The following is a 13,962-nucleotide window of genomic DNA, read 5'->3' as shown; positions in this document are numbered from 1 at the left end:
GATTGCCCTCTGCAGGAATGAAACCTCCCTGCAACCCTCCAAGACACCTCTGCAGCTCTTCCTGCCCTCTGGTCCCTCCCGTCCACAGCGCCGGGCACCCTTTCGGGCCTCTCCGCCATCACAGGGTGTCTTAGGCGATGATTCAAGAGCTAAATTACACCCGGGCAATCATCCCTGCTGGAGAACCACAAGATTTGGACAGGCAACTATTAATGCTGGTGGAGTCTAACCCGTACAACACGCACGCAAGCGGGAGGAGGCTGCTCCCCAGCAGCCTTAACAGCGGTTGCTGCATAGCCCCGAGTGCAAAAGCATTTTTTTTTGGGGGGGGGGGGGGGATAACGTTATTCCTGAAGACGAGGCTGCGGTGTTGCTTAAATAAGCGGTATTTTGCAGGGCCCTCCAGCCCTGAGGCCACGGTGAGCGCGGCCGTGTCCCCGAAGCACCGGCACACTGATACCTCCTTTCCCGGAGGGGTTTCAGGAGCAAGGAGGCAGCCTGTGCCGCTCTCCACCAAGAGCCCCATAAAAGGCTGCCGAGGTGCTAGGAAGAAAGCTTTTAGCCCAGGCGAAGCTTTCGCCTTCTTCCCGCGCGGTCTGAAAAATCCCGTGCTGATTCACCCTGCAGAATTTACTTTTACCCTGCTAAATGCCACTAACCCTTCAAATTAACGCTCCCATTATGGGACTTCCTTTGATGTCAAAGGGGAATTTTTTTTTTTGATGGCAAAAGGGGATTTTTCCCCCCTGGTGTAATTATTCCTATTTTTTTTCCTTTTTAGGTACAAGATACTCCTGCCAGCTGCATGACTTGTGGAGGCAGCTCCCCCACGAGGTATTTATATATTTATATGTATATGATGGGAACGTGGTATTGGAAGACCTGAAGTTTCGGTCTTCAGACAAGGGGAATTTCCCATTTCCTATTTGTTTCAGTGGAAGCTGCTCACAAAGTGCCTGCTACAGGCTTTGGCCTGCGGGAGTAAGGTATGAGGCCAGGAAGCAGCTATGGTTGCAGACGCCCGCGCCGGCACCCCCGGGCCCAAGGAGCTCTCGGCTTCAAGTTGGCTCAGTATCAGCTACCTAATAACGCCTTTCCCCAGCATGGCCATTATGGCCACATCTCCGCTAGTGAACAGTCTCCAAAGAAGACAACCCATCACCACTTTTCCATATGCCCACCCTATTTAGTTTTACTGCAAATTTAAGCTGTGCTGAGTTTTGGAGAGCAACCTTCTACCCCAGCCTGAGCGACTGGAGCTGATGTACCACGGAAAAAAATGTTGCACTGGTGCTAAATAAATGTATTTTTTTAAAAAGCTTTAACAGATGTATTAGTAGGTATTGCACAGAGAGACATTTCCCAGGGTAAACCCTGCCAGGCTATGAAATGTGAACTGACCCAAGACTGTTGCATTGCTTGCAAAGATTTGCAAATCAGCTCGGTGATCTCCATTTCTTCCTCAGTGATTCCAGTTTCTCAGCATGATTTTCAACCCAACTCAACACCAGAAGCTGCCAAAAAGCCCCTTCCTGGGGTGTGCCGCCCCCAGTCCCTACCGCTCTTCCACGCATCCCCATGCTCAGCCCAAACTTCTGGGGATGCTCGCAAAAACCTCCCACTGCAGGTCCCTTGCTACCCTCTGCTCCCCCGGTTTTTTTTTGTTGTTTTTTTTTTGCTGTTTTGGCAAAGCCGTGTTTGAAAGTGAGTTGCCTGAATGCAAGCAGACATTAAGCTGTCTGCTCAGCTGAATTATTCAGACCACTCTGGCCCTGCATTTTATGATCTGCTGAAAATAACAGAGATGCCTGAGTTGGGGCGCTTGCTGGAGAAGCAAGAATAGCTGTCACCCATAAAAACATCATGGAAATATGACCTAATAACTGCAGTTCAGCTCCGCTTTTTATTGCTATAATTCATATTAGTTATTTCCACCAAGAGGCTGTTCAGGGGAAAGTCATTACAGCTCTGTACTGTAATGCAGAAACAGGCTTTTAGGTGGGTTTTCCTGGGAAACAAGACATACAGGATCAGACTCACTGAATAACACTCAGGAAGCTAACGATCGTGGATCATTTTAAAGGAGTTCTCCATGAGGCTAGCAACCATAGGACAAATGTGTTTCTTGAAAGCTTCAACAGGCTCTGATGAAGTTACAGGAAAGACAACACAGTTAGAAAGCTCTTTTCTGAACATTTTGCAAAATATTCTATTTAATTAGAAAAAATTAAAGTATGTGCCTACGAATAATTCTCTAGTTCATCATACAGAGAGCCTAGACTTGTCTCTTAGAGAAACGTTGCTCCTCGAAATGGAAAATGAGCCTTAGGATGCCTTTGCCTTTAAAGCACAAATCCAGGCCATGTCCATGCAAGTGCCCACGCTGTGGTGTCCCATGACCCCACCTACGTTTTCCTCCGCCGGGCCACATCTTCTATCCGCTCCCGGAGTGTTTTTGCCCAATCCTCCCCTCTCTTCAAGGGGGTTGACCTGGTCTCCAGCGTTGTCAGAACACTGATTTCTGGAGGGACGTCAGGAACCAGGCCGGCTCTGAGCACAGCATCCCGAAACTTGGCTGCTGAGGCCGGAGCTAAGCAACACCGAGGCGTGCTGCAAAAAAATGCAAGGCATCGTTGGAGGGAAGCACGCCCGGAGCCAGCGGGGCGGCTGCACCCACCGACACAAGGTGCTCCACGGGAGTGGGCGCTCACCTGCGGCTCCCGCAGCCCAGCTGCGCGTAGTGGTAGTGAGCAGCCACGGCAGAGTGGGGACACAGCAGGTAGCAGTTTTCCTCCCAGCAGCGCCTCATTACTCGCACGATGTCTTTGTCGGAGGCTGCGCACGAGCCCAGCGTCTGCGCGAGCTGGGGAGAGCCGAACAGGAAGGCAGTGAGATGCTTGTCGGGACAAACCACTGGCAGCGCGCTACAGCATGGAGCCTGGCCATGTGCAATGCTCAGCAGGGCTTCCAGCAAGGTTTTGCAGCATAGGTAGAAGGCAAAAAAGAGTTAGAAATGGGGCGGCTGGAAGCTGCAGAGCAATATTCCCACTGCCTGAGGAAACAGGGGCAGCCACTGCGGCAAGGGGAGGAAACGGCCCTTTGGGAGCAGCCCCGGGCAGGGTGCTTGATGCACTGTTAATGCAGCTACTACCTGCCTGGTATTTCTAAGGAAGGGGCGGTTACATATCCTACCTAAATAACTGTAGGCTTTTATAAATTAGTTTTGTAAGAAGAAAGTGATTTCTTTAAAAAAATTTTTTTTAATTTTTTTTTTAAACATCTCCATGCACACACCCTGATATAAAACCTCTCCTCTGGCCTCTCTTCCAACGCACACTTACATTTTAGGTTGGAAACTCTCCAACGTGATCCACTGCAAGCTGAATTTTTTACTTTGGAAACAAGTCAGAAACAATTAGCAGCAGTACATCTCCTTATACACATGTGTGTGTAAAGGAACTTACCTTTCTGTGCAAATCCTCTGGGAGCTTGAGGCTTTTGGACACATTGAATTGTTCCATCAGAGTTTTGATGAGGCTGCTGTCACCATCAGAGAGCAGCCAGAGGATCCTCTCCATGTTGTAAGGCTCCTAGGAAGGATAACAGGGCAGCACATGAGCAGCAGAACTGTGAATTTCTGTTTCGGTGGGGAGCACTTGTGTGGATTCTCTGATGTCTAATTAGGGCTGAGCTCTTATTGCAGCTATTTGCCTAGTGGAGGTTGTGGTGGGATTTGTCTCCTATCTGGACACGTGTATCCTCAAGCCTTGCAGGCACCTGATGTCTCTCAGACCTCTGACCTCTCTGAGCAACCATCAGGTTGAAAGACTTAATGAGGGGACAGCTGAAAAATAGGCAGTGTGACTACATCTGTATAATTACCTTGAGTAAAGCAGGCTAATAACACACAACGTACTTGTGAACCAGAAATATCCAGCTGTTTACTTGGTGTTGCAGATGATGTTGTGAGTCACTGTGCTCCTGGGTGGCTTAATAAGACACTCAGCTCCCCGCAGGGTTAACCGATAATCTTTATGAACATTTAAGGCACATATAGGACCTGACTGGTCTGTATGACTATGTAGCAATCAGTGTTGCAACACTGTAGCAAAACTCAGCACAAGACCATATAGGTGGGAAAATGATTTTATTTTAAGGCAAAACCAATTTCACACTTCACAGTCTCATTCCCACATACTCAAAAGCTCCAAAAAACATGTGTTCAGGTGGTCTGGCCTACAACCCTACAGGTTGTAGGGACAGAGAGGACAAGGGACACGAGCTATCAAGTCCTCATCTTGTCTCCTCAGTTGTTCCTACATTGCAACCATGTGCTGGTTTTGGATGCGCTCTTTATTGCTTTTAAGAGCTGACAGTGACAGTGACCTTTTGTCTCTCCATCCTGTCCAAACTCAGTGAGTCATTAGGAATTACTCAGCCTTTCACGTCCTTATCTGGGTGTCTTATGGCTCCAGTCCTGTTCTTCATCTTCCCACCATCACCTCCTAAAGCCTCCAGCCTGTAATCTTCATTCTAGCCTGGGTGTAGTCAGCCCTTTGCTTTAGTTTGTCCCTTGTTTTAGGCTGTCCACCCAATCCGGGTGTCCTGAGACGCTACCTGCCAGCATGCCTGGAAGTTGGTGACCTGCCACTGTAGGTGCCTCCTGCACCTGTCCTGAAAGCCTTCTCCTGCCCTTCCTCCTGCTGCTTCCACATCCAGACCTTCCTGTTCACCCTCCATTCACACCAGCCTTAAGGTTTCCCTTATGGATTGCTGCATCTACACCAGTAAATCAAACAGGGCCAGGAAACTGGTGTGACCACTGGCCTTGCCATTTACTTGCTAGCCAGCTCTCTGCTCTGCTTTTATCTCATGCTGGCTGGGATTGCCCAGGAGACTGCCTGGGCCCAGTCTGGAGGATAGCAAAGGCTACAGACTGTTCCCAAGGAAAGTTTAGGCATGTGAGAAAGAGTTGTGTGATGCTGCATGACCTCAGGGCCAGAGAACAGTCCCTGCGTGGCTTCATTTGCTGCAAAGACACAGCATGTCTCGGTTGCACTTCACTGGAATTTCTCCTTAAAAGGCTCATCCACACTAGCAAGACTTTCTGCTTTATCTGTACTGATAGTGACTAAATGTGAAGCATTCTCTGCTTTAATTTAGTGTGCAAAGGAGACAACCTAAAGAGGTTGCACAATCTCCATCCCTGAAGTTTTTGAACAGCCTAATCTAACCTCATAGCTCACCCTGCTTTGAGCAGGAGGTTGGACTAGAGATCTCCCCAGGTCCACTCCAAGACGAACTGCTGAGCTACTGAAGAGTTTGTGTGGACACTTCACACTTGGGCTGAACCATGACATTCCATGTAGCCATGGGGAGGATATAAAGAGGGATATACCTATCCAGCTCTTCAGAGGTCTCTGGATATCACCTTACCCAGCTGCCTCCACTCTCCATCTCAAACCCTGGCACAGCTGAAGGGCCTAACCAGACCAGGACTGCTGAAGGGACACATGCCAGGAGAGGAACCCAGCCATCCCCTGAGGTCTGTAAGGAGCCCTAGGAATTCATGTTTGAACAGCATTTGGAAAATACAAGTAGCTTAGGGCCTTTAGTGATATGACACCAAGTATTTCACACCTCGATCACTTTTCTGGAAGCACATCCAATGCCCATGGATCACAAGGTAGGTATGAAATGGAGGCGTTTGCTTCCAGGCATTTGCTGTCTGTCCCTCCATGACTTTTCATTTCTAAGGCCTTTGCCTACCTGCCAGGACGTGTTTTGCTCTGAGCAAACTGCAGATGGCCATAGATGAGGCATTTATTTGGAGCTACCCGACCTTCCTCCTGGTCTCTTCTCTTGATGGAAATTTTCAGAAGCACTGACAGAGCCCCTGAGATGTGACAGGATTTATACCTTTCTAAGTGTCACAGAAGCCTTGAGAAAAAGTCCATCTCTTTCTAAGCTCACATCTAACAAACCCCCAGAAACCTACCATTAACAATGACAATTACAAAGTCAAACCCTGAAAAGCTAGGAAGAAGAAGGCGCTTGATCTATCTTAATTCAGCAGGATGCAGCATAAATGCTGAATATTAGTCACACCTCTGAATGCATTGATGAGAGACAGTCCCAGTGGCAGAATTACACTCTCATAAACCAGGCAGAACACAATGCAAGAAAAAATATATAAAAATATATAATAGTCAATCTCTTCCCATTTTGACCAATTCACTAAATACCTGAATATCCATGGCTGATGCTAACGTAGCCTTCACGTCCCCCGACAGTGAGAAATCTCCATGTTGAACAGCCCTGTGAATGATGTCATTGCTGTTGACCACAGCAACAAGTCGGATCGGAAGACCCATTTTCTGGGCAATACAGCCAGCTAGAAAACAAGCAAAAAATTACAAACATGCCTGAGGAAGAAACACTCAAAGGAGATTTAGCAAAGAAGTCACTGCACAAATTGGTTGAACACCTATTTCAGGAGCAGCCAAAAATGACATTCTCTACTACAGCTCTTACATCCTTTAGTACTTTAGTAGAGCCTGAAATTAAAAATCCTGGGCCGTAATGCGCCTCCTGCCAAGCCAGTGCACCGAACCCTGGCCCTTGGGCCTCTCCATGTTTGAAGACAGATGGCAGTGGACCAAGAGGTCAGGCACCTGCATTCAGGCAAGAGAAGTGAAGCTTCTGGGCTCCTGCAGCTTAGTAATGCTGCCTCAGACGGATGGCCTGGAAATACCGTGAATGCACTTGTGTGAATAAAATCATTTATGGCTTTCATAATACAGTTATATACCTATTTCGAGATGAAGGCAATCAAGGACCCACTTTTAAAGGGCTGGAGCTAAGCAACCAGGAGTGAGCTGTTCTCCTGACTGCGCACTGCCATGCAAACCAGGGTAGTACCAGGCAGGACTCCACAGCCCTGTTAGGGTCTCACTTAAGAAATCAGAGCCACAGTATTTTCTCTCTCTTCAGGATCAAACACATTCTGCCCACTTCTAGTGTGCCCATCCTCAGAAGACCTACCGTCACCACCAAAGCATGGTTTCAGCTTTTCTGCATCTTGCAAATCATCACTGACACTTAAATGAGTAATAACCATAAATGAGTAATAAAATGTAAGTGGTTCTGAAGAAATCCTGATGGAGAGTGGGTGTTTCAATTTTAATAAATAGCAATGCCTAGCTTTCGCAAAGTATGTTTAGTTCATAGGTCACAATGCACTCTCTCTCTTCCTTATCTAACCTTCTTTTTTTCCCTTCACCTGTGATATTTCCTCCTCCCCCTGTTGGCACAACAATTTCCACCACAGGCAGGGGGGTGGTGTCTAGGGATGGTGCGCACTGAAAGTAAGCGTAGAAGTGGTGAGCAATTTGCACCATAATCCTCGACCAGTTGACTGAATTCAAGCTCATCAGGTTGTGTTTTCTGGCAAAATCAGCATCCGCAAATAATTCCTTGATCGGCTCATCGATTTCATCACTGTTCCCATGAGCTGTCAAAAGGAGAAAGGACAGATCAGATTTGCCGACCTCAGTGAATTAGGCACAAAGTGCTTCTGTTCAGAAACGGGTGCAGAAACAAGGCCGAGGATTTACTGCAGCAAGGAGCACTCCGAATTGCAGGTTTGGCTTCAGGGCTGTGCAAGCTAGAGGTTGAGGAGCACAGCAAGGATGCTGGGGTGGTTTCTGCTTAGGGCATATTTTCAATCCCTACCACCTACAGATATTTTAGGCTCAAAAAATCCAAATCAAGGACAGAATAACTTCTGCTGGGACACCTTTTACCAGGCATCCAGTCAGCCATAACACTAATGACCCAGCCACAAAAGGAGCAGCTTGCGCCACTATGTCCATGAGACCTTTAGGCCATGCTTTCAACACAACAGGGCCCTAAAGCAGACAACAATGCCAACCAGCAAAGACATGGACGTTTTCTTCAATGACAGTGGTCATCTGAAGCTCCTGTATCTGGCTGCAGAGTCCATGGGGCAGCAGAACGAAGATGTCCATGTTCTTCTGCCCTCTCACGCTCTCAATTGCCGAGCTCCCCGTGTCCCCTGACGTCCCTATTTCAAAGCGAGGGAGAACAAATAAAATGAACATCACCGTGTCAACCTCCATCACCACCCTCTCTGAAAAAAAAAGGGTGCAGAAACACTCCCTGGGATGTTTTTGGCTAGAGCAGCACCAGTGGCATCCAGCTTAAGAGTTGTCCCACCAGCCACCTTGGAGATGATGCCACTATTGCATCACCCTGGTCTCTGCGGGTCAGCAGCTCTCCCAGCGAAGCAGAGATACCCCTACACTTAACTCACCCGTGCATCCTAAAGGCTGCTCAGGCCAGGGACTTTTGGTGACATGCCAGTGCCAGGCTGGCAGCGGACGGCACCTGCACTGTCCTCAAACTGTTTCCAGCCTGGACAGACCCCAGAAGTTTTACCCACCCCCAAAGGGATACTCACCCACCAGGATAGTGATGTGCTTCTGCTTTTTCTCCAGGAAATACTGTAAAAACTGCCCCGTGCAGGACAGAGACAGGTCCTTAAAAGCATAAGTAGCCCCATGCCAGAGCTCCAAAACGTTCAGACCGTCTTTCAGCCTGGACAGATGGACCACGTCCTTGTGTCTGAACCTGCTAAAGGCCCTGTCAATCAGGTCTGGAGGGAGAGTGGGTAGAGGGATGGTTAGAATAGGTCAAGAAGGACATTTCTGATCATGGTTTCCATCGTCCATATTCCTCCCAGGAGCTGCACTGCAAAACCCAGGACTCTGCTGCTAGAGAGGTGATGGGCAGATATCTGACATGTTATTCTTAGTCATTTAGGAGTCTGATCCTGGTGTAAATCAGCCCATGCCTGCAACAGCTCTTCACTGAGTATCCCCCGGGGAAATCTGACACAATTAGAGCAACTATGTTAAAATAGAAAAATAAAAGAAATTTTATCCTAACGCACTGATGAACGTGGAGGTTATAGCTGCCCTCTGGTGGAAGGAATAGCTGCTACATGTTAAAAACATTAAAAATGGGACCACGGAAAGAGGATCAAGCAGCCAAAAGCCCCATGCGGAGGGCAGCTCTTTCCCCGCAGATGACCCCAGCCCCGTTCCCGCACCCACACATGGGCACTGCTCGTCGCGCGCCTGCCGCCGCTGCGCACGATCCTGGGGCACTTCTGTGCTGGAAGGTCCAAATGGAGCAAAATGTTTTTCCATGCATGATGTCCCATGCAGCAAATTTCCCTTTTCATGCACTTTTGTGCAGGCAAATGCCCAGATGGAGCAGAGAAACCCACATGCGCTGCAGCCACCACCGGCCAGCTGTGCCAAACACCTTTGGCTGTGCAGCTTTACCCCAGCAGTAAGCAGGGATACAGCGTTAGCAATCGCTACTGCAACCCCAGAATCACTATTGCAAACCCCAGAATCACTATTGCAAACCCCAGAATCACTACTGCAACCCCAGAATCACTATTGCAATCCCCAGAATCACTGTTTGCAGCTGGGGGCCGCATTTCCAAGAGGGTAACCAAGCCCCAGCAAGCCGACAGCAGGGGAAAAGGGTAGAGAAAGGAGCGGGGCAATTGCACGCCGGGCTGCAGAGCGCAGCGAGGATGAGGAGGATGCAGGCAGGGAGAACAGCAGCAGGTTCAACGCCCCGACCCCCTCGCCCATGTCTCCTCAAATGGCCCCACGGCGAGCTTTACCGTCCAGCACGTTCCTGGGGACGAGCTCGGCGGCGACGAAGAGAGAGCACAGCTCCTTCACCAGCCGCGGGTAGGAGAAGGCACTCCAGCGCCGCAGCGCGGGCGCATCGAGTTGGGGCACGGCGCTGGGCATGAAGAGGCCCCCGTCGGGCGCGTAGCCGGAAAAGAGGGCTCCTTCGAAGTCCACGGCACCTGGGCCTCCCCGCGTGCTGACGTACTCCATGAGGCCGCAGCTCCCCAAATTCACTGGGTGCCGGGTCACCCACTGAATTTTGAATTGCTGAATTTTAAAATTCAGAAACCTTTCTGTGCACGTCCCCCGTTATGTCTTCATTTGTCTTTTTGCGTGCTGCCTTCTTGGAGGGTGCAGGGGACTGAAATCAAAGAAAAAGGGGGAAAAGTGGAATTAAAAAGAACCCACTGAGTTAAAAATGGCCAAAAGACAAAAATCTGCATAATTTTAAATAGAACAAAAAATTTCTTCCATGAAGTTTATATCCTGCTAACTCCTGCATGCTGCTGCCTCTTTCTCCGATTCTCCATGTTTCCATGAAGCCCCAGCTGCTGGAGTCATGTGAATTCCTCACAATTTCAGTTTTTGGGTACAATTTTTTTCCAGCCATCACAATCACAGAATAAAGCTAAAAATTTCACCTCTAATGCCTCTGAGGCTAATCAAAAGCCCTCAAAAATAATCTATTTTAAATGCTGTTTCCCAAAGCCTGACACCTCGTTTGCCTGAGCCGTGCTGCTCCCAGCAGCGTTTTCCAGACTGATGTATAAAATCACGCCTGGGAAGCAGCGAACAAAAAATGAGTATTCGCTCGTGAGCGTTTCTCACAAACGTCGGGAGGCGATTTCCAGGCAGCAGCTCTGTGGTCCAGCTTGGGTTAAATTAAGGTAGATGGGAGCTGGCTGGAGAGACTGAAAAAGTCCCCAGGACCAAAGAAGACACTAGAGAAATTTGCAGACTGATGCCGTTAAACAGCCCGCATACAACATCTGGCTCCTGAAACAGCTGGAAGCCTGAGAAGCTCCCTCCTCCCCTGCCCGCTCCCGGTTTCATTGCACGCCCGTGCCCAGCCCCGGCTGGAAGCAGAGCCCGGCGCTATCCCGGGCCTGCCGCGATCCTGCGCCCGGGGCAGGGGAGCGAGAGCCCCGAGACCCGCCGCCCGGGCAGCCCCGGGAAGGGAAGGGAAGGGAAGGGAAGGGAAGGGAAGGGAAGGGAAGGGAAGGGAAGGGAAGGGAAGGGAAGGGAAGGGAAGGGAAGGGAAGGGAAGGGCCCGGGCAGCCTTGGGAAGGGAAGGGAAGGGCCCGGCAGCCCCGCGAAGGAAAGGGAAGGGAAGGGCCCGGGCAGCCCCGGCAAGCGAAGGGAAGGGAAGGGCCCGGGCAGCCCCGGCAAGGGAAGGGAAGGGAAGGGCCCGGGCAGCCCCGGCAAGGGAAGGCCGCGGCAGGACGGAGCCCGCCTGCAGCGCCGCCCGCACCCGGCGGCCGCTCCGCGCTGGTGCCGCCTCCGGCGCCCGCCCGGGGCTGCTCGGCTCGGCCGGAGCCAGCGGGATTTTGCCTTTTAGCCGCGGGCAAGGACGGAGGGGTCGCGGCGCCGAGGCGGCACCCGCGGAGCGCTGCGCCGGCGGCCGCCCTCGCTCCCCACCCGCCAGGCAGCCTTGCGCGTGTGCTCGCGGAAACCTCTCCGCGCCGCAGCGGCCGAGCGATGCGGGAGTCCCCCAGCAGGAAGGCTCCGCTCCGCACCACCCGCAGGCGCAGCTGGGGAAAATCCGCGGAGATATTAGGAAACGTCTTTTCACGGCTTGGGTGACCAGGCACTGGGACAGGGACTGACAGCGAGAGCTTCTGACCTCTGATCCAGCCTTGGAAGTGCTCAAAATGCTCCTGGACGAGCCCTGAGCAACCTGATCTAACTCCCAGGCTGGATTTAGCTCTGAGATTGGACTTGGTTAAAGCAGGGTTTGGTCCGGAGACCTCCCGAGATCCCTCCCAACAGAAATCAGTCTGTAACTGAGTGATGTAAAGCCACCTACGAGGCAGGGCTGTGGGAACATCCCCATCCCACAGACGGGGAAACTGAGGCACGGGCAGAGCAGGCGACTTGCACAGGGCTCAGCAACAGCCAGTGGCCAGCTTCCCTTTGCTGGGAAGGGCTGGGCAGCCCTTTCTTTACCTCTTAGTTCATTTTCTTGCCTCCCTTTCCGGAGTAGGTGCTTTCTGAAGGGCAAGGTTAGTGCAGGACTCGCACTCCTGCACCACAGAGCCACTTACTGCACCTCCGGGGTGTTTTGCCAGAGGCCGGAGGGGAGTTTGTGTGTTTGTGCGTGCCAACGCGTGGCCGGGGAGCAACAAGAGGGTGCACAGCACCGCAGAAATGTGCATGGCATAAATAGCGTAAAATGCCTGTAAAGCCACCCGAGAGGCATGCTCCAGGGGACGTGCTCCCTCGGAGGTTGTGCAGAGGTGGGTACCAGCAGCGCAGTCCTGATTTCCAATCGGGATTTTCCTCGCCGAGAGGACTCAGCACATGTGCACCGCCCATGCGGACCTGGGGCGCTTTACAGCAGTCTGCTGTAGCGTGTGCAGGGACTTCAAACCATGAAGACAAGGTGCAAAGGATTGCTGATAAGGCCCCCCCGTCGAGGAGAAAGCATCACGTGTGCAATAAGGGACACGGGACCTGCCAAAGCGCTGAAGTTCGGGCCAGGCACACGCCGTCCCCCAGGGCTGTGCTGCCGCGGGTCACCCCGGGCTCGAGCAAAGGGATCTTCCCCGAGCGCCAGTGGGGAAAGGGCTTTCCTGGACTTGAAGGCCCAAAAGGGCTTTATTGCGGTGGGAGATAGATGCCTAAATTTCAGGGTCTGAGCAGAGCTGTCCCATTCGCAGCAAGAGCAAACTGGCTGCAGGAGCGGGCTGCCAGGCAGGACCCGGCTTTTTGGGAACGGCTTGCACTCACGTGGGCTGAAACCGATGGCAAAACCTCCCCGGGGTCAGCCCCAGCGCATCCCAGGGGCCCCTGAGTCAACGTGAGCCCCCGGGGTCACCTAAGGGCTCCTGTTTCGGTGACCTCGGCCACTCACCTCAGCTGGTCCCCACCTCCCCGGCAGATCCTGCAGGACCGAGGGTGAAACGGCGTGTGCGGGAGCTGCTTTCAACCCTGCACGTTTTCCATTCCCTGGGTATTTTTGGAAGGTAAATGACCCTTTAATACACACTCAGGTTAGTGATTAATCCTGTGTTTACCAGACACAGAAATAGCCGGCGGCGTTATTGGAGCGCACCCGCACGCGCTGCCGGGTGCCCCGCTCGCCCCGCCGCCTGCAGGCAGCTCTGCTCTTCGCTGCCGCCGGCGTTTCCTTACTGTACATCTGATTTCTGGCGTGAAAAAAAGACACCAGCAAAGACAGTCAACAAGACTATCAGAGCCACTGTGGCTCCCGGTCGGGGATGTAGAGTTAGACTATGAAAAGAAAGTGCTACTGAATCATTTTGGCTGTTTGGTTCACGCCAGCTGACCACTAAATTATAGCAGAACGTGGGGAACAGCCCTTCTGATTTCAGTGAAGACAGGAATGCCTGTTTTTAACTGGAGTTGCAAGTTCAAATTCAGACTCTCACATAGACTTTAGCTAATCTAAGCTAAAATGCAAGTGTCCAGCTGGGAAGTGTATGCTCTTGTTCAGGTTAAACCAATACCTATTAATCCCCCAAATCCCAAATAATGCTGTTTTAAGAACCAAAATGGCACAAGGTTCAAGATATACCCCTTCCTTTTGTACCCCTTTGCACCTCTTCCTTGAACCAGCACTACTGGCAGTGTTTGCATTCGCTTCATGAGATAAATTCATTGATTCATCTAAAAATTATTATATTTTTGGAGAGAAGAGCTTTCAAGCAGATTGATGATCACTTCAGCATCCCTCTGGGGTGCATGCAGGAGCACTGCAAAAAATGCCTTGCACCAGGATAACCTGCTCCTCCAAGCTCGCGGACAGAAATAGCCGCAGGGCTGTTGACACAGCTTTATCGGTGCCCTGCGCCTATCCGTGGCGATAGCGCTTGCTAATGAGATCGTCTGCTAAGGCTGTGACGGGTGTCAGCATTCTCAGCCACCCCATTTGAGTAAATTAGTTAAGCAGGTACCACTTATGCGGAGGTCATACACGAGCGCAGTGCACAGGGGAAGCACCTGGGACGTGCACCAGTATGATATTGCCATTTACAGGGAAGGG

The 13,962-nt window shown here is 51.2% G+C and overlaps 1 protein-coding gene across 2 annotated transcripts; it reads right to left on the bottom strand.

Moving 5' to 3' along the window:
* Positions 1 to 2,184: 2,184 nt before the first annotated feature.
* THNSL2 (threonine synthase like 2) lies at positions 2,185 to 10,905 on the bottom strand. Of its 2 annotated transcripts, XM_067297210.1 has the most exons (9): positions 10,566 to 10,905; positions 9,725 to 10,098; positions 8,483 to 8,677; positions 7,934 to 8,086; positions 7,283 to 7,513; positions 6,246 to 6,394; positions 3,465 to 3,590; positions 2,712 to 2,863; positions 2,185 to 2,610 (listed from the first exon to the last, which is right to left on the bottom strand). In XM_067297210.1, the coding sequence occupies exons 2-9, from the start codon at positions 9,945 to 9,947 to the stop codon at positions 2,406 to 2,408; spliced, it is 1,434 nt and encodes a 477-aa protein (XP_067153311.1). In that variant the 5' UTR covers positions 9,948 to 10,098; positions 10,566 to 10,905; the 3' UTR covers positions 2,185 to 2,405. The 2 variants fall into 2 exon arrangements, with proteins under 2 accessions (XP_067153311.1, XP_067153313.1); XM_067297212.1 differs by lacking the exon at positions 8,483 to 8,677.
* Positions 10,906 to 13,962: the final 3,057 nt, after the last annotated feature.

The sequence above is a fragment of the Apteryx mantelli genome, chromosome 5, assembly GCF_036417845.1.
Source record: "Apteryx mantelli isolate bAptMan1 chromosome 5, bAptMan1.hap1, whole genome shotgun sequence".
NCBI classification, from domain to species: Eukaryota; Metazoa; Chordata; class Aves; order Apterygiformes; family Apterygidae; genus Apteryx; species Apteryx mantelli.
The sequence above is the reverse complement of the archived record's forward strand: the minus strand, read 5'-3'. Positions and strand labels throughout refer to the sequence as shown.